This window comes from Oreochromis niloticus, linkage group LG22, assembly GCF_001858045.2.
Source record: "Oreochromis niloticus isolate F11D_XX linkage group LG22, O_niloticus_UMD_NMBU, whole genome shotgun sequence".
NCBI classification, from domain to species: domain Eukaryota; kingdom Metazoa; phylum Chordata; class Actinopteri; order Cichliformes; family Cichlidae; genus Oreochromis; species Oreochromis niloticus.
Window position 1 is genome coordinate 4681081 of NC_031985.2, and position 20491 is coordinate 4701571.

Consider the following 20491-nt stretch of genomic DNA (forward strand, 5'->3'; position numbering starts at 1 on the left):
AGTCACTGAATCTTTTGATAAAATATATTTTTATGCCTCTAGAGGATGGAATATTTTAAGTCTTTACAACTTTACACTTGGGAACATTATTCTGAAATTGTTGCACAATTTGTTAATGGAGTTTTTTTGCAGATTGTTCAACCTCTGCCCATATTTCCTCCAGAGCAACTCTGCTTCTCTAAGATGCTTTTAATATCTAATCATGTAACTGACCTGTTACTTTTAAAATATCCCTGCAGCTGTTTCTTTTTAGTACCACTTTTTCCAGCCTTCTCTTGCCCCATCCCAACTGTTTTGAAACATATTGCTGCCATCAAATTAAAATGGACTTATTTTTAACAACATAGTCTCAGTGTAAACATTTGACATGTTTTCTATGTTCTACTGTGAATAAACTTTGCCTTTCACATTTGCAAATCAGTGCTTGCTCTTTTTTTATTCACATTTTACACTGGAGTCCAGTATTTTCAGAACTATGTTTGTACAAAGCATAATCTGTACAAAGCAAAACATAATGTGCTCGGTGTAAACTGTCACAACATCAAACACACGCTAAACCACTTTATATCTACTACACTATACTGAGCCACTTCAAGACCTACTATACATTTTTTTATTTTTTAATTATTTACTGTCACTGCTTTATAGTTGTATTTATCAATATCAACAGCTGTAACTTTTAGATTAATCAAGTTGACTTTATCGAGATTCAGCTTCAGTTGTATACTTTCCATTTCACAACTTCCATCTTATACACTTTAAAAATCACTCAACATTTTTTATTTTCAGTGTCACACAGCTCGTTCTTGTATCTCCACTACTCAATGGTACATAGTAAACACGTATTATAACTTTTCACATTATATGTATCCAGTCACCTAGATATTTTGAAGTCTTTCCACTTGCTGCTATTATGTTTCAGTCAATAATTGAACTGTCTCAGTGATATGTCGAGTCCAGAAAGTATATTAAGCCAGAGATGAGTTCAATACCATGACTCCCTCTGGTGCCAGTTAGTGGATTAAATAGTTCTACCACTTGCTCCATCATCGGTCCGTCCAGAGTAAATTCGATGTCTGGCACAGTAATCCTCTCAGGCCAGTCGACCAGCAGTCCCAGCTCATCTGTACCATGAGCACCACCACCAGAATCAGTACCTAAGCCCTGAGCAGCAGTCGTCTCACTCTCAGTGGCTGTCACACTACCATCAGCTGTCCCACCAATAGTCCCAGCAGCAGCAGCTGCTCTAGTCTGAAAGATGTCCTGCATGGCAGTTGAGGCTCGGCCCTGTTGCTGGAGGCTGCCTCGGACAAAAATCTGTAATGGGCTCAAGTGTCTCTCTGTCCGCAAGCCATGATTGTTCCACTGTTGAGTGAAGTCTTTCAAATCTCTGTTGATCCTTGGGAGATAGATGTAATGGAGAGCCCAAAGGTGCATTTCATTGTCAATGTCTATGATGCCTTCCTCCTCCAGGTGGTGAAATAAATCACAGTAGACATTGGTCATTCCTCGCCACAGATCACCCCAGAGCCTCTCAATTCTCTGATTATGGGTACTCCTTCCTCTTAGGGCACTTCCACGATCAAAGCCTCTGAAAATGTTCATCATCAGGCAGACAGCATTGTTTTCCCCTCCTCTGTCTGTCCGGACCCTCGAGGGTACACCATAGGATACCACGGCTCTGATGAAACTTGATAAAACGGTACTGCTACGGTTGTTGTTTGAGGCATGAAGGAAGACCACAAGACGACTGTATCCATCAATAGCCCCATGAATGACTATCCTCCACCTAAAACCGTGGTCCATAAGAAGAAAAATATTATTTCTGCTTTGTTATTGAAACAATGGAAAACACACTCTTATTTGATTTACATGGGACTATTACATGTCAAGTTTGAATTTTTCTCTGTATGTTGCTTGCGCTGTCTGTGTTCTCTCATCTTCCCCTTTAAACATAACCAGTTGTGTTAGAGGACTGCCCATCCCAGGGCCTGGCTCTATTGGACGTGTCTTATTGTTCAACAATTATATTTGATGTAATGCTGAATTTCACTTTGGTCAAAATAGGTGTTCAACAAATCAGTGTGGTTGGTTACCTTATCAGCTTGTGATTTCCATCAATGTGCCACAATGAGTTTGGACCTGCAACCTGATATGTTCTTCGTTCTGGTCTCCGCAAAACTGCTCTAAGGGCAGCTGCTCCAGGATTTATCCGTAACATGCTTGCTCGAACCCTCCTTCGCTGTACACGTAGTCCACGTACTCGCAGGGAGGCTCTGACAGCCTCAGGACCAATTTGTTCATTGCCAGCAACAATGTCCTGCACATGTTCATCCAAGGCACTGTCAGTCAGTTCCGCATACATTGATGCACGGGTGAAATGATACTGTCTGAAATCAGACAAAAAAACATGAGTAATTTATCACTACCATAACAGCACACTTCATTACTTGACCAGTGGTGCACATTCAAATATACTAATGTTTACAATTTCACAATACCATTTAATTTGAATAAACAGTGAGTGTGTGTCACAAAGAAATGAAAGTCACACTGGTTTCAAAAGTCACTGACCGCAGACGTCTTCGAATTGTACGAAGTGAAACATTCAAAATATCAGCCATCTGAGGTGCAGTGAATCCACATGACTTCAGGAATGAAAGCTGTTCCCGAGTGATAAGGTAAAGGGATCTACCTCTACCTCTGTTGAAAACCACTGGTGCCTGGTATCCAAAACAGCCTGAAAATATATAAGCGTTTGGTAAATAGGTAAAGGCACCCCATATATCAGGTAAATATATCAGGTAAATAGGTAAATATTTGGAAAATAGGTTAAGACAGAGTCATAATTTATTTCACACTGTTGGTGAGTCAAGGAATCGACACAATATGTGCTTACCTTGTTGGCCATGCTGAGTAGACAGTTCGACCTCCTGAATCAATTCAGCCAAGTCACGCAGAAGTTGATCTGCTGCAGTTACATTGATCAGTCTTCCTCTTGCCCACTGAAGGCTTCTCTGCATAGTCTCCAACCTCAAAGATATCAAAAAATTACTTCTTAATTCATGTTATATTTTCAGGCCATATTCCCCTTAAACATTTTAAATGTTAAATGTTTTCGATCTTGCTTTGATCATACCTCCTTAACGCTAACTGTAGCACATCTGGCCCAACATCATCCATCAGCAGCCGCCGTGTACAGTCATTAAGAATGTTCTTGCACCTTGAGATGAAAATCCTCCAGGCCATACTTTGTAATGGTCTAGTTGAGTCACAACTATTTTTCCACAGTGCCTGCTCTACTTGGGGTGCTGGCTGCTCTACTTCATCGGTCCTCTGAGGATCACCACCTGAGACAAATCAAGCCAGCTGTATTTAAGACCACCGTTCACAACCAGTCTTTGCCATATTATCTGTTAACCAATGTCAGTTATTGGCCTCACGTTGCTCATAGCTCTAGTACTTACCTCTCTGTTCATGTCTTCTTAGTTACTTCCTGGACAACCTTTCACACTCGCAATAGCCTCACTCCCCTGGACACGGATCTCCATTTGCTCCTCAACAGCTGATAACCTCTCACTCTTTTTTATCCATTCGTGCATTACTCCACCTGCAAACAAGTAAGACTGTTCAGACTGCCTATTTGGATCTTTTCTGAACTTCTTCCAAGACCCTCCTGACTCTGCTTTCCCTCTGCTGCAGTACCTGTAGAGGCTACGCCTACACTTGAAGCCACTGAAGTGTTTGATGGCAGGGGTGAGGCAATGTAACTGTTATGAATTAAACTTGTAACAGCCCAACTCAATCTATACTTGTCTTGTACGGTTAAGATTGTTTTTGTATTCATCAGTTTTATTTGCTTCTCTTTATTCAATGTCATTTATCATAACAGCGAAGATTTTACAAACTGTTTGCTTGTTCTGACCAAAAACACCTGGCTTGAGTTACGTTTATCTTCAATACATTTCCATAATATGGGCTCAAAATGTGGTCATAAATATTTTGTACTTGTAAATCAGTTTTGTACTTGTAAATCAGGATTTGTATGTGTAAAAAGAATTTGTGCGTGCGTAAAAAAGATTTGTATGTGTAAAAAAGATTTGTGTGTGTGTAAAAAAGATTTGTATGTGTAAAAAGAATTTGTGCGTGCGTAAAAAAGATTTGTATGTGTAAAAAGAATTTGTGCGTGCGTAAAAAAGATTTGTATGTGTAAAAAGAATTTGTGCGTGCGTAAAAAAGATTTGTATGTGTAAAAAAGATTTGTGTGTGGACTTAGCCAAAAACCCCCCTGCAAGTTACAAGTACGAATTTTGACCCTATTTTTCTTCCTGTCATCTGATTGGTCAATGTCATGTCAATCACAAATGTAACAATCCAATCAGAGAACAGATGGGTTTGGCTGTCGGAGGGGCACTTTTTTGAACTGCAGGTCCTTGAAGGGTAATACAGTTTGAAGCTGGAGGATCTCTATATAAATATCCGATAGCAGCTAGGTCCCCTTACTTTCAGCAGCTGTTGAAAGGATAAAGTTGTGGTATGTCAGTGGTTAGAAATACCATTATTACTTTAGGATTAGTTTAACACAAAGTCAGGGCTGACCCGGGACCATTGCTGTGAGTCACAGTGCGCAGCATAAAGGTCCTTTCACATCGGACGCAGGATGTGCTGCTAATGCTAACTGCTAACTAAAAGCAAAGGATCCAGAATTTGTTGCGCTGGCTGCTGAGCTCTGTGGGTTTTTGCAGCAGCTCTACCTGTACTAGATGCACCTGCTCCTTGTCGTTTCTATCTCTGACTTTATGTCCTCTACAACAGTTTCTGTGTTTTTTGCTAGTTCTTCAAATGTTCAATAAAAACATGTATGCTAATTCATAACGAAGGAAGCTTTGTAATGAAGACTGTCATTTCCAAAACACTGCCCCCCCCCCGCGGTCCGCAGCGCTGTTGAAAAGGCTGTGGAAGTCCCTGTATAAAGCACGTAGACCTGTGACACAAAAATCACCAAACTCGGACGTCCACAGACTGTTTTCCTTCGTGGTGATGAAGGAAAACGCTGGGTTGGCATGTAAAAGGGCATTTATTCCCTTCAAGGACCTGCAGTTCAAAAAAGTGCCCCTCCGACAGCCAAACCCATCTGTTCTCTGATTGGATTGTTACATTTGTGATTGACATGACATTGACCAATCAGATGACAGGAAGAAAAATAGGGTCAAAATTCGTACTTGTAACTTGCAGGGGGTTTTTTGGCTAAGTCCACACACAAATCTTTTTTACACATACAAATCTTTTTTACGCACGCACAAATTCTTTTTACACATACAAATCTTTTTTACGCACGCACAAATTCTTTTTACACATACAAATCTTTTTTACACACACACAAATCTTTTTTACACATACAAATCTTTTTTACGCACGCACAAATTCTTTTTACACATACAAATCCTGATTTACAAGTACAAAACTGATTTACAAGTACAAAATATTTATGACCACATTTTGAGCCCATACCATAAACACACCATACGTAAAAACACAAAAGGTGACCCGTAGCGGCACACATAAGGTAACAACACAAAAATGGGTCGCACAGTGCCGCTCCACCATTAACTCTCACACCACTGTTTCACTTGCCAAGCTCTGGCAGCCACAGATCATGTTACTGTTCCCTCTAGTATGAACTACCGTAGTCCATGTTCATAGCATTTTGCTCCTAGTTGTAGAACTCAAAGTTAACATTCATGCATTCTAGCCTTGTTTTTAATTTTACCTTTTGCACCACATACACATACTTGTCTGTTTTTTCTATTTTATTACTATATTTCTATTTCTATTGTACAGCACTTTGGTCTACCAGGTGTGTTTTTAAAGTGCTATATAAATGATGATGATGATGATGATGATGGTTATGATGTAAAGAACGTTTTCTGTTAACTTCACTCTGAGCCTGCGCTCGAATCTGCTCCTGAGTACACTTCATGTTTCTTGTTGTTTAAGGAAGAGAGTTCGATTATAGTCTTAGTCATTTACAGTGATACGATAGTTGTAGGACAGGCATGTCCAAAGTCCGGCCCGCGGGCCAATTGCGGCCCGCGGTCCAGTTTTAATTGGCCCTCAAGTAATTTTATAAATAGAATCGAAAATGGCCCGCACTTCAACTTTTGCTTGAGTGTATTGCACTTCTTAGGTTTAACACCAGGGGGAGCTGCTGTTGATCAAGGCAGTTGCTCTACCAAAAAGGACAATCACAGAAGAAACTTACCCCAAGTTACTAAACATGGCAGAACCAAAGAAGCCAAAGGTAGAAAGTGAGTGCAGAAAATTTCAGACACGGTGGGAGAGTGAATATTTCTTCAAAGAATTCAAGGGGACGTGTGTCTGTTTGATCTGCACTGAAACTGTGGCAGTTATGAAGAGTATAATGTACGACGTCATTATGAAACCAAACATCAGGCCTATGCATCCTACACTGGTGCTGAGCGAGAGCAGAAATTAAAGCAAAGGGTAGCTATCCTGCGGGGTCAGCAACAGTATTTTTTTGGTGCTCAAATTGTCCAGGAAAAGGCTCCAATAGCAGCTATGAGGTCGCCCAACTCATCGCAGGACATGGCAAGCCTTTTTCAGATGGAGACCTCATAAAACACGGCCTCGTTAAAGTCACCGAAATAATGTGCCCGGAAAAAGTGCAGGACTTCAACAACGTCAGCATGTCCAGAAATACAGTTGTGCGACTAACTGAAGACTGTCAGCCAACATTAAACTGTAACTGTCTGATAAAGCTGTGCTTTTGATTTTTACTCCATCGCATGCGATGAGAGCACCGATGCCACAGACACCGCACAGCTGCTAATTTTTTTTTGCGGGGAGTGGACGAGAGCACGAGCACTTTAGGTGAGTAAAAAATATATTCCACAGTACCCGTGTGTTAATATGCAGGTACACATGCTTCAAATATCAATAATGCGCATCAATTCTGTCACTACCCTGCTTTTGCGCACCACTTTCTTATATGCGTTTTTCTTGTTAACACACAGAGTACACACCGCTGTGCACAGCGCACGCACACGCAAAGTCAGCTGATCTCATCTGATGCAGATCGGCTCCTTGATCAAGTGACATTTGTCCGGATTTTTGGCACGAGTGGCGTATGATCAGCACTGCAGCTGGATGGCCCGATTTACATACCCAGCGCAGCTTATACTCACCAGAATAATTTACTAAAATTATATGGACTCGTGTTATTAAGTCCAGTTCAGTCTGTTAATGTTGATAATCGTTTCAAACGAACGTTAATAGATGTTTTGCTAAGCCTAATAACGTAAATAACAAACTTGAAATGTACCCGTCCTATTTTCCCCTTTGTTGTTTTTTCTCTGTGCTGTAAATCTTCTGTCTAAGAAGAAATCTGAGGCTGCTGTTCTGAGAATGAGCTACCAAAGTTTTTTCTGAATAAATCAATAAAGATCCATTTATGGAAAGCTGTGATGAATTATATTTAACAATATAACACATTTGACCACTTTTAAATGATTTTTCTAACTTTAATATGCTACAATTAAGGTTATATACCTAATTTCTAGTAAGTGGCCCAGCCCCTCCTATATTTTTATGTATGTGGCCCTCAGCGAAAAAAGTTTGGACACCCCTGTTGTAGGACATACCCTGCTTGCTGGTGTTTTTTCGTGGACAAACTTGGACTGTATTAGAAATCTATACATTACTGTGATCCTACAAAGACAAAAATTTAAATTATTACTTTCAACAGGTTTATATATTTAAATAAATCAAAAATTCCATGTTAGTCTTCTGAAAATTGTGACTGAGCACTTTTGGAAACACTCTGTCACAGTATTGAGACTGTGAACAGTTACAGAATACATCTGAAATAAATGTCAGATTCTAACAGGTTATAGTTCTGTTAATACAGCTTTTGAATCTACTCTTCATACATATTCCTATCTTTAATAACAGTATGTCAACGATGTCAACCAATATTTTCATATTTCAAATACACACCCAAGTTAAAAATTTGAATCTCCACATCTTCTACTCTGCATATCTGAAAAATCAGTTTTGATAACGTTACAATTCCATTTTCAAATGTTCCCATCTATGTTATTCATCTTTGTTTATTTTAAATGCTGTCATTAGTTTTTATTTTTTTTCCAACTTATTAAAAAAATGAACATGGTCTACATTGTTTTGTTCACTTGAATAAAATGACATTTTTGTATCGTACTCTGGGTTCTTGAAAACCACGCTGTCTTTTAACTTTATTTTTTATTTTCTGCATATACTGTTGTTTATTCATTTCTTTACTCTTTGAGGCTGCCATTCTGTGTTCCTAGTGCAAAGTCTGCATTTCTGTGTCCTATCTTTAGTTGGTTACTAGTACTTTATATTGTTGACGTCTAGTCTTTTGTGCACTTGCTTTTGCTTCCACTGGTCATACTTGTTTGATTCAATTCACCTGTGTCTTGTTTCTCCCAGCTGCGTCCTCTCTCCCTAATCAACTTGCGCAAGTATTTAAGCCCCCAGCTTTTCACTCTGTTGTTCTGTTTCAAGTTGTACACTTTGTTTGTCTACCTTGTGGCTTCCTGTACATTAGTTTTGGATTCTTGGAACTTTAAAAAAAAAAAAATCAATATTATTATCTCGCTTCACTGCGGATTTGCTGCACTCATATTTAAGGTCAGTTTTCAGTTCATGGAGTTTGTCTTTCAGTCTGCAGTGTCGGGTTTAATGATAGCTTAACAGTCTCATGTGGCTCTTTGTATACACCACTGTATTACTAAATCCTGGTATTGTAGATACAACTATACATGCGTTTAAAAAGGCACATGCGTGCTTATCAGGGTGGACATCAAAAGCTGAAAATTCGGAACATCTGTCACGATCTAATTCAGATGAGTTTACTGAAATTGCAACTTGGTGTTGCACTATGACTTCATGGTTTGACAGTCTGTTAATCCCGCTTACTAGAAAAAGGCTCTTGGGATAATTACTCGGCTGTAGAGTTAAATGACTAAGTTTCTCCCACTGAACATACTGTATTATATGCAGCACCTACGTACAACCTCACCATCATTAGAGCCACGTAATTGCGCATTGATTTTTCCGGTGAGCATGCGACGTAAAGTCACGTGGGCATGCCGCGTGAGCAATCGAACTGAGTCTAAAGTTTTCATGTGCAAATTGAAGCGGGTGCTCTCCAATCATCAAAAGTAACAAAGTCATTGAACACATTTATACAGTTACCTTTACGTTTACCTACCATATATCACAGATTTGCTTTTTTTTAGTACTATGCAAAAAAGCAACCACAGAGCGACAGTCTGGGTCAATGGTGGCCGAGGCGACGGCAAGGCTAAAGAAACCCTCGAAGCGTTAGGCTAGCTCTGTAACTGAATATAACAAAAGTATAAAACGAAAATGTGTTCTTTGTTGCCGGACTGTAAGATGAAAGTAGATACAATTTCGGGCTCCTACATTTTGTCCGAAACTTAACGAATCTATTACTGTACTGGAAATAACGAATAGAATTAAATTCATTCTTACCTTATCGTGGTGCAGGCCAGTGCAGTGCATGAACTTATGCCTTCTCCAGTGAATTCCGCTGAGAGTAACTGTAATGTCCCGCTCTACTGTACAAGACTTGTGAATGGTTACCTGAAGGGATGTACCACTGTGAGGGGGTGCTAGGAATAGTCCAAGTGATCGCTGCTTTAATTTCCCGGTCAACTATACATACATTGCAAGTAGACATGATTTTATTAAAGCTGTTGAACTGTAACTAGACCATAAATCAGTGATAACAAAAGAACACCAATCTATTTTCTCCGGTACTTTATACCCGCTCAGTAACTTAACGCTCAACTACAAATCAATGGCTTTTTTTTTTATGGTGACCTGTAGGGATTTACCACTGAAAGAGGCTCTTTGGATGATCGCAGCTTTGATCTCTGGTCATCTATAAATAGACGTTGGTTGTTGTTTTTCAACGTAGTTGTTGTCACCTGGTCAACTACAAATAGATCAAATATCAATGACAAAAACAACATTAAATCAACATTATTACAAAGTCCCTACAGTGCAGTACAATGTAGCCTAATCCGGCTAATGTAACAAGTGTGATAAAACCGTATTTTCAATAATATAAAGTGGCCAAATGAAGTAACATATTAAAGACTTTATTAACATGCCTCGCCTAAAATGGCATGTTGGCAACATTCCTAACGGACCAAGGTTAGCATGACTTTTTTTTTTTCACTTACTACAAAGCTAACATGTAACATGCGCTTAAAAGGACAAAGTAATGTTTCAGAATCATGGCTTAGCTTTTAGGTAGCAAAGTCAAACAGTAATTGAGATTAACTAGGGTACTTGCAGTCAAATGTGGTGTTTTTTGTTGGTGCAGAGATTTCGCATCCATTCACTTGAATGTAGTTTGTCGCACATAGCTTGATTGAGACAACACAAATATGAGGTTGACTGTGATTGGTTACCACAAATTCGGATCACAGGTTGTGTTAAGGGGTGGATTAAAAAAAAAAGTTCAGTCTTGCCGATCCAATCACGAACAATGTACCTTCTCCCGCCGTACTTTGAATTTTCGGGATGCTATATATATCTGCCCAGCCTTTTGGCGGACTTTTTATGGACAATCATGTCTGAACGTACCGCTGCGTTTCGACGGAGAGTCAATGATATCAGAGACAGAATGAATGCCCAATTTAACCGGCTACTGAATCAAGATGACGGTGAAGAGGGGACTTCTCTTCTACAAAGGTGAAACGCTTTGGTGGTGGTTACTATATTGGCAAGCTTCTAGCTTTGCGCCTTTTTTGTTCTTGCCAAAAAAAAAAACCTTACGTTTTTAAATAATAAATTGCTCGTTTACTAATTATCTGTTACAATTCAATCCACAGCATTTAACAAATTCTGTAATCATAAAAGTCTCTCCTAGGTTGACGATTTCAAATGACAGTCATTTTAATCCCTCTTATATGCATTTATGCATAAGGATTTTAGTTTATAAATGTAGCATATCCCACGTTTTCTGGGAGCATTTAATTTGCCAGACAATCGGAAAATGCATGCAATAAACACCGATATGTTGAACATTCATGCCTTACTCGGAGTGTGTGGTGTTTTGTTTTGTTTTGTTGGGGGGGGGGTCTCTGTGTCATATTAGTTTGTGACTTAACTTATCTCATGGTCTAATGATAGCTTTGGAGTTTTCCGCCAACAGCACGGGGGTGGACCAGTGCGCAGGCCAAGAGGCGGGAGAACCAGACATCGCCAGTTAACGTTTAAGGTGTCAGTACTAAGGAATCCGACACTGACCCACTACCGATCTCATAGGGGTAATCTCTATTTTAAGATTAATTATTTGGAGTGATGGTTTTCAAAAAAATTGCATCATGGTGTCATTTGTTTACAAATTGTAGAATTTGGCATTAGAGATTTAGCACCTTTGTAATCTTTATTTCCTTGCACCAATAAATTGATGTGGAGACACTACAATGTGACAATTTACCCTTTTCTGTTTTTAGGGAAAGTTCTAAATAACATTACCAGCTAACTTGGTTTAAATTTGTTTACAGATGCCACTCCTGCTACTCGGGTGGTCGTTCCTGTAAACCTAAATGCCGCTGAATTCAGGCAGGCACTACGGGACAATATTGCAGACATACCTTTGCAGTTCGATCTATGCAAAGTGAACGGACAGCGGCTCATTCTTCCTCTTGAAGAGGAGACGCCCCAAGAAATTAGAGCAAGAAACCTACTGGGTCGCTCCAATCTTTATATCCGTCCAAAGGTATTCAAATGTTCCACTGGGGTGGCTGATGTGGCATAATTGTCACTATTACTGTAACTCAGTGGCTCTCCAGTCACCCTAATATTGTATAAGCCATCTTTAACATGTCACTGCTCAGAATAGTAAATGCTGTGATTTCCCCAAAGGATTTAAGACATTCATCTGATCACTATGCCAGATGGCATAGTGCCCCGTCAGTTGAGTCACTGTTAATAACAGAAATGCAGTAGAGCAAGCTTGAACTGTGGTCTAACGGTTTTTTGTTGTTTATGGGCTGATGTGCATCTTTCATAAAACAATTGTGTGTAAAGATTTATATTTTTTCATTTTGTTATTGTAATCCCAGTTTCCTGGGTTTTGGTGTTCTGGGTTTTTCATTCTTTTGTAATGTCCTTAACCTTTCTTTTTTTTCATTTGTTGTTCAGTTTCATTTATATTTTAATACTGTTTTAGATTACAGAAGCCAATGACGACTCAACTGGTGAAGTGGTGCAGTCTGAAATGGCAATGTAAGTGTTTGACCACTGCCTTTGGACTGTAGCACTATAAATGCATTACACCCTCTCCTCATCAATATTTACCATATTGCAGTGTGCTGCATGACACAGAGACACCTGACCATGGCAGGCACAATGTACAGGAGCCAGAGGTTATCAGGTAAATGGCACTGTTTGTTTATGAGTTGGAATTTTAATCTTAAAATATTGCACAAATTTTATTTTTTGGTAAAACTGTTGTACAAACTAATTCTCATTATTATAACTTGGATCATTTTGTGTAGTCTAGATCAAGAAATATCTGCGTTGGGGTCCTGTTCCTGTTATTAAATATTACTGCTATTCCTTTGCAGTGGTCTGCATGAAAACCATACAGCTAATTCTAGTAGGCCTGGTCTCCAGGAACCAGAGGTTAACAGGCAAGTGGTAGTTGATGAATAACATGCCAAAACTGAAGTGTAAACTGTAACTTATTGTCTATTTACCTATGGTGTGTGTTTTATAAGTACAATATAACGGGGTGAGACCAGCAAAAATTAAAAATTTAAAGGTTGCATGTATTGAACGGAGTACATTTATGTACTCTGACTATAGACCAATGGTTTAATTGCCTCATTTTGTTTGTTTTGCCTTTTCACATTTTTGAGATTTGTTGATGTCGTGATATTGGCATTTTTAATTGCTGACAATGCATCGATAACACTTTAGTCAGCCTGACCATTCAGACACTTGGAACTACAGATCACCCAAAGTATTCCCAGTAAACAGTTCTGTGTTTACAAATTTCAGTGTAATTCCATAAATGGACACTGTAGTGGCAGTTCCTTATGTTTCCCAAAACATCTAACAAAAAATATACAGAAGACACTGCTGCCCTGTGATAATCTTTTGTACGCAGGCAAAACTGCACTGTCCAAACTTGAAAGTTGCATTGTATAGTTTATTGATCCAGTTTGTAAACCAATAACAAGATCTATTTTTGTTGCTTCATGCTGCTTGTCTCAAATTTAAAAACAAAACAAAAAAAACACACAAAACCATTGGCCTATCCCAGTGCATGCTGGTCCTATACCAGTCTCTTAATTTATCAAAAATGGCCCTGAAGTTCTTCCTGGCTGACTTGACAAGATAAACAACAAAACGATGAAGTGAGTATTAACCTACAAATAAAAAATTAATTAACCCCAAAATAGAAGTAAACTAACAAAACTTTACATTTTAATATTTTGAAATTTGTTAAAATACAAATGCTCCAACACATGTAATCAAGGACCACGTGGCCATTTTAAGTGGCTGTATCTGTACAGTAAAAGAATCTGATTTCACATTATCAGATGAGTCAATACATTTCAATATGTATACATGATATTAAAAAATCAAATGCATTTGTGTTCTGTTTAGGGAAGAGTTTTACATCGACTCTGCAGAGTCAGAAGTATCAGACCTGGATGAGGCTGTCCTGGCTTCCCCTGAACAAAATGATTCACATGTATGTGTCATGAACAACACCGCCAGAACTGCTGTGGATGTTTTTATGTAGTCGTGACCGCTCTCGCTCTCTCTCTCTCGCTCTCTCTCTCTCTCCCACCCCCTCCTTCAGGATGAGATGGACCTTGCTACTGTCCTGAAAGATTTCCAGGAAACGCATCTTGACACCAGCAATTATTGTACAGTAATAGCCCGACGAAGGAAAATCCTACATAGTGCCTGCATGGCACTTTCGAAGTCATATTTTGCCTGGCATAAATTGCCAAACATTGAATTCGTTGGTGAAATGGCCGATGATTATGGAGGCCCAAGGCGGGAATTTTTTCGGTAAGCAAAAGTCCCATCTCTCCCACACAATAATAGAATGTGTGAATGTGTTTTTTGTTGTTATTGCAAAGATGAAATCACAATTTGACTCAATTTTTTTTTCTACCTTTTCCTGCAGCTTACTTATGGTCGAAACTCAGAATTCCCTAGGGATTTTTGAGGGGAAGCCTGGCAGTCTGCTGTTCAGTTATAGCCAGCAGTTGCTGTCGAGCAACAAGTTTTATACGGCTGGTAAACTGATTGCTTGGTCGATAGCACACAATGGGCCAGGGCCACGGTGTATCAATAGACACCTGTTCTGTATGATGTGTGGCCAGAAGACATCTCTTGATGACTTTGATGTCGAGGTCTTCATGGACGAAGACATTAAACAGAACATAGAAAAGGTAAAGCTGTGTACATGCTGAGGTGTAATTAAATTCAGTGAAACACAATGCATAGCTTGACTCATCAGTTGAATGTCTCAAAATGTAAGTCAACTAGTGAATGCTTCAAACGTATGTATTTATGGAGCTGCCTGATTTTCAAGGTTTCCAACTGCAGCACCCCAGAAGACCTGGCAGACTTGAAAAGTCACCTTGGGGACTGGATTGCAGGCTGTGGTATCCCTGACATCTACACTGCCACACTACTTGATGTTAAGAGGATAAGGGGCGAGATTGTATCTCATTTTGCGTTTCACAGGTGAGAATTTGTTAGAAAATTACAAAGTAGTTTGCTGGTCAGTGCTCGTCTTCCCATTGTGTTCCCCCCTAATAGTTAACACTTAAACAAATCAATCTGCTGAATTGATATTGCAGTTAAGGTAGTGTTGAAATTGACAAAACAAGCCTTTTTCTGTTTTGTTTGACTGTTTTGCTATGTGGTATGAATTGAGAGTACAATCTGTGGTCAACAGGGTTGCCAGCATGATTCAACAGTTTGTTGCCGGTATGGACTCGTGTGGTCAGTTCTGGCAAATGGTGAAGAGATGCTGGAAGCAGTTCCTTCCTGTATTTACAAATGCAGGAAATAAACTTACAAGGAACAGCTTCCAGGATCTCTTCACCATTGGATGGAGTCCAGCTGGAAGTAACAGACGTGAAGAAGAGGAAGCCACCATCTTTCAGTGGGAATGGTGGCTTATGGCCATTCAGGGTGAGTACATAGAATACAACACATGTCTTGGTTCTGTTTGAATTGCTTCAGGCATCTCATGTTAAATACAGTGTCCACAATACAAAATACAGACAACTAAATCTAAACAACACTTGGGTGCAATGAAACCTTTGAACTTTGCAAAATCCACACATTCTTACAGCATATGGGGAAGTTTTTGATTATTTTACCTTTTAGGTAAGTTATTTTAAAGGAAACGACCTACAAATATTTTTGGAAGATTATTTCTTCTGTCATTTCTACCAGATCTTGGTTGTTGAGACTGATAGGATGTAATTTGATTTTCATTGTGATTTCTGTTAACACTAATTTTATTACATGACCACAAACTTCTCTTAACACTAAAATATTTGTATTTAAATTAGTAAAATTTATGATTCCACTGTATTAGCACATCTGAGATTAAGGAAGTGTGTTTGCAGTGTTTAAGACAGGTCTCACCTTTCAAATTGTGTTATTCTGTCTCTTTGAGACAACGGTCATTTGTTAATTAGATGCACTGCCTAAATTGAAGCTTCAGGTATTCCATTGACTATAACGAAACCTCCTGTATATTAGTGTCCTAGGGTAATCGAGTGGTGCAATGACAACACCCACGCAAATGTGACATCACTAGAAAGCCAATGTACTCTTGCAAGGACAGAATGAATAACTTAAAAAAAACAAAACAAACATACACATTGCAAAAACAGTCCTTGACATATAGGTCTGACTCGGAGGACCAAAATTAATTTCCTGTCTTAGGAGGGCAGGATTGCTTTGAGTATTTATTTATTTTTAATACAATGCTTTGCAATATTGGGTTTGCCTAACAACCTGTTTTTGACTCCAAAATAGTCATTAACTTAACTGCTCTACTATGCAGTCGGGGTGTAACTGATTATAAATCTACACATTGCACCTTATTTAACAGTTGTATGTATTTTAACAGAGCAAGAGGTGGACCACACGTTTGAGGAGCTGCTGGTCTTTATAACTGGGGCTGACTTGCTTCCACCACTGGGGTTCCCACAGTCCTGCAACATAGACTTTTACGATCAGGAGTCAGGGATGCGGCGCATCCCATACGCATCAACGTGCAGCTTATCCCTGTATCTCCCAAGAGGTGTTGCAGATGAAGATCAATTTAAAGATCTTATGAACGATGCATTAAAAGGATCCCTGGGATTTGGAAAGGTGTAGCTGCATACATGAACTGATGCTGGGAAGCTGGGGTTAAAACCTGTGGGCTTTTGGGATGAAGTTGTTATTGTGTTCTTAAGTGGGATCTTAAAGGGGATTGCTCCTGGCACTCAGGCTTCTTAAAGATTAAACATTTTAAAATTGTTTTTACAAATGACTGTTCATTGTGTATATAGTTATATTTATAGTCCAGTTAAGACAACTGGGGTATGCATGCATCAAGCCATGCAAAATAAGTGGTGTTCAGAAAGTTTCCAGGAAATAGTTCAAATGACAATTCATCTAGAAAGATTGTTGTTTATGTTCAATTATAGTACACTGCATAGAGTGTGGGTTTTTTTTTTTTTTTTTTTTTTTAAATTTCTTTATTGTTTTTCAAGATGTACAATAGATGCCAAACAAACTTTGAACTAAAAGACACTGACTTTTGTAAAATAAAAGATTGTAGTGTCAGTTCTCATGGTGTCTTGTCTGTTTACAAATTAAAGTTGAGGCTTACCTGTTACTGTCAAATACTGGCATTAGGTTCCATTGACGAGGGCTATGTAGTACAATTATGTGCTTAAGTCCAGGTAAATGGTTCAATGAATTTACCCTCATCTGTTCGCAAACCAAGAACTCAAGAATCAGCTCAACTCACACTTAAAAGTTATGAATTAATGTTACTGCTTTCGAGAACAAAGCAGTTTTAACAAACTGACTTTAAACTTTGGTGTTAACTCTGAGATTGGCACCTGGCCTTTGACTATAACCTGGTTAAAAATCAATTTGAGGACTCTGAACATTGTGTCAGTGCTGACCGTGATATCATTTTTGTTAAATTGTTCGAGGGGGAGTTCTATGGAAACATTTAAGACTTCTGCCTAATTTTACATTTATATAGTTTGACATAAACTTTGTAGTGAATTATGTAAATGTGGTAGAATTATGTAAGAGATGATGGCTGTAAAGCTAGTGTTTTTTGCAAAAAATAACATCAAGATAATGAACACTGGTATTAAAATCATATTTTATACATAAGGCACTAACTGTAATTATCAAAGTAAAGAAAATGATTTGTTAGACTCAGTTGGTGAACGATGCTTAAAAAGTGTGTAGCAATTCGGACAGTCAATCCAGTGATTGCTTTGCTTTTTCTATGGTCACGGCTTACCTACTTTATTACAGTCATTTGGCTGTACATGACAATATATTTAGCTACAGTTCCTTCTGCTTGTTTAGGTTTCTCCCTGTGTTCTAGGTTCATTCAGCCCAACCTCAAGAAACTTGTCTGCTTGCCTACTGTCATCTCTACAAGCCTCATCATATTCATGCTGTCTGACTCTGCTGATAAGGAACCAATATCGCTGAAATGAACAGTCGCTTTATAGCCTATATTTTTAAACCTCAGTTCATCCAAAAACGGGATTACACAGTGGTACATGTTTATAGATCAAACACTCTAAAAATGAATGTTTTTCATTTTCCCTAATGTGTGTGCACAAAGGACACAGCCACCAGTGCTTCTACAGTGTTTGTTTTTAATTTTAGCTACAGGGTGGTTTTAATAAATGTCACACATGAACTTGTAATCTCTGAAAAATAAGGGGAAAAGGTGAGATTTGAAGTGACTAACTTCAAGATACCTTCAATGCACTAAGTCGGAAGAAGAAAATTAACTCCCCTTTAGCTGCTTAAACCAAAGAGCTTGAAGCAGAGGAAGAGAGTTATCTTTGTAGAATGTCTGCCAGGTCTATTGAGTTAAGGGAAAAAAGCCACATCAAAATATGTTCACAACTGTCTACTGACAGTGAAGATGTAAAATGACATAAGGGAATGCCACATATTTCTCTTCTTGTGGTTTCCAAAAACAATTTTAAAAGAGGCTATACACATGACATTTTTTCTACTTAATTTACTCGTGTGTGCCATCCAGAGGGAAATACCTCGTAATCAGAATCGCATTAATTGGCAAAGTATATGCGCAAACACATACAAGGAATTAGGTTCCAATTGAGGGCGTCTCTCAAGTACAAAAATGTAAAACACAATCCATCTATGTGTATGGACATACATAAATACACATGCACACAGGTGTATAAACTAACAATATAATACACAATCTAATTCTTTTATACAGAAATTACAGGTTTACAGAAGTTAATACCAAAGAGTGCAGTTGCAGTCTAGCAGTGTGACAGTTCAACCACTTAGGAGGGAGATGGCGAGGGGAAAGAAAATGTTCCTGTGTCAGGTGGTCCTGGTTTGCGGGCTTCTATATTGTCTACCAGAGGGCAGTGGGTCAATAAGTCTATGTCCAGGATGTGAGGGGTCTGATGATTTTCCATGCCTGTTTCCTGGTTCTTGAAAGATGCAGGTCCTGGATGGAGGGCAGGGGGTGCCATTACAATTTAAGGCTATTATACAGTGGTATTACTTTAAACTGAGTAAAACGGTATTTTGATAAAAGGTCTCCGTTTGTTACAGAAAAAGCATACTGTCATTTATTTGCTTTTATTATTTATTTATATGCCCTCCGCGGACCATCCCTGCACACTAAGGGCTGCGCACAGGGAGAAGGCGCACTAGGTTACGATCAGATCTTCCCTGGGCAGGGAGAGGTGATGAACTGTATGCCACTTTTTCATTGGCATACATTAAGTACAATGTTTTATTGCCTACGGTGAGGCAGGTCACATACTGGGTGAAGGTGGGCAGTGTGGAGTCCAGCGAGACATGATGAAAGTCCCCTGATATTAGAAGAAGAGCTCTCGGAGATTGCGTTTGCAGTCTGCGGACCAGAGAGTGTCACAGGCTGCCTCCACGGATGCTAACGGCTAATAGCTCAATGTCTGTGTTGCAGAGTTGTTCTTTCACAGCGATGTGCCCAGGGATACCACAACTGTCTTTAACAAACACTGCCAGCCCCTCTCCTTTCCTCTCACCGCTGTCTCTCGTCTTGTCCGCCCGCAGCAGCTGGAAGCCGGGCAGCCTACTCACAGAGGGAGTACCGGGCAGTGTCGGGGTACTGCCACTGTGACCGGGTTAGCGTCATTAGCTCCTCGATCATATCAGGGAGCGATCTCACATTTACAGTGATTACAGGAAGGAGAGATGGTGTGTAAGGTGTCCTTCTCGGGAGACATCACCCCCGTCTCTTCCCTCACTGGGGACGTAGGGTCTGTCTGCCGGTAGCGCCGCTGCAGGGCGCAGCGCTAACAGCTGATCCCTAATGTAAACAAAGGAGCCATGCGCCGAGTGTCCAAATACGAGAGCTAGCTCTGCTCATTACCTGTTAGCTGCCATAACAGGTAACACAGTTAAGGTTTCATTAAAAAGTATTCTGTCGTTTGTTTGCTTGATCATGCTTTAAACACATCAAAATGCATAGTGGGATTATAATACAAGTCAATACTGTGACAAGCACTGGTACTGAATAGGCAATCACTTAGCAGCAAGGTGAATCGGTGATGCATTAGTGTGGTCTGCACTTCCTCTTCTTTGATTGGGTGAAGTGAGTTGAAAGTAATTGGAAGAGGGAACCATGGGGAGTGCCCTGCATAATTTCAATAAAACGCCGTTTTAAACGCCGTTACAGCTGGCACAGAACGCCGTAAAAAACGCCGTTTTTATGCCTCTTTGAACGGCGTTTCCTGCCGAGTGGCGTAAAAAACGGCGTTTCCGTGTGTCTTTGAACGCCGCTTTTTACGTCACTCGGATGGTGCGTTCAGGGCGCCATGTGAGAGTCGGAAAAAACGGCGTCTGTCGAAACAGAACGCCGTTTTTTTCGGCGTTTTGAAAAATTAAACGGCGTTTTTTACGCCGTTTCTTAATCAAACGGGTTAGAAAAGTGGCGATTTATGGCACTGATGGCTTGCCATATGAAACTCACCAAACTGCTCACGCCTCTGGAGGACCTGATGGACCCAGGTACGGCGAGGACGTCCTTAACGCCGCTGCTCTGCTCTCCACAGTAAATAGAGGAGGGAGACTCTCTCTCCTACGCTAGCTCGACAGCTGCCATCTAGCAAAGATACCG

The 20491-nt window shown here is 39.6% G+C and overlaps 2 protein-coding genes and 2 gene segments (V, D, J or C); 1 reads left to right on the forward strand and 3 right to left on the reverse strand.

The window, feature by feature from the left end:
* Nucleotides 1–20491, reverse strand: part of LOC102076541 (Ig kappa chain V-V region MOPC 21-like) — an 811057-nt gene that overhangs the window by 312122 nt on the left and 478444 nt on the right.
* The window catches only part of LOC102076925 (Ig kappa-b4 chain C region-like), a 489463-nt gene that overhangs the window by 226833 nt on the left and 242139 nt on the right, over nucleotides 1–20491 (reverse strand).
* Nucleotides 418–3610, reverse strand: LOC109196588 (uncharacterized). Its single transcript, XM_019350825.2, has 6 exons — nucleotides 3468–3610; nucleotides 3140–3350; nucleotides 2900–3033; nucleotides 2575–2740; nucleotides 2097–2390; nucleotides 418–1789 (listed from the first exon to the last, which is right to left on the reverse strand). Exons 2-6 carry the CDS (start codon nucleotides 3247–3249, stop codon nucleotides 940–942), a joined length of 1554 nt encoding a protein of 517 aa, XP_019206370.1. The 5' UTR covers nucleotides 3250–3350; nucleotides 3468–3610; the 3' UTR covers nucleotides 418–939.
* On the forward strand, nucleotides 10568–16779 carry LOC109196587 (uncharacterized). Its single transcript, XM_019350821.2, has 12 exons — nucleotides 10568–10788; nucleotides 11230–11366; nucleotides 11607–11821; nucleotides 12275–12330; nucleotides 12413–12478; nucleotides 12672–12737; nucleotides 13720–13807; nucleotides 13919–14133; nucleotides 14252–14519; nucleotides 14663–14817; nucleotides 15032–15270; nucleotides 16223–16779. The coding sequence occupies exons 1-12, from the start codon at nucleotides 10583–10585 to the stop codon at nucleotides 16471–16473; spliced, it is 1962 nt and encodes a 653-aa protein (XP_019206366.1). The 5' UTR covers nucleotides 10568–10582; the 3' UTR covers nucleotides 16474–16779.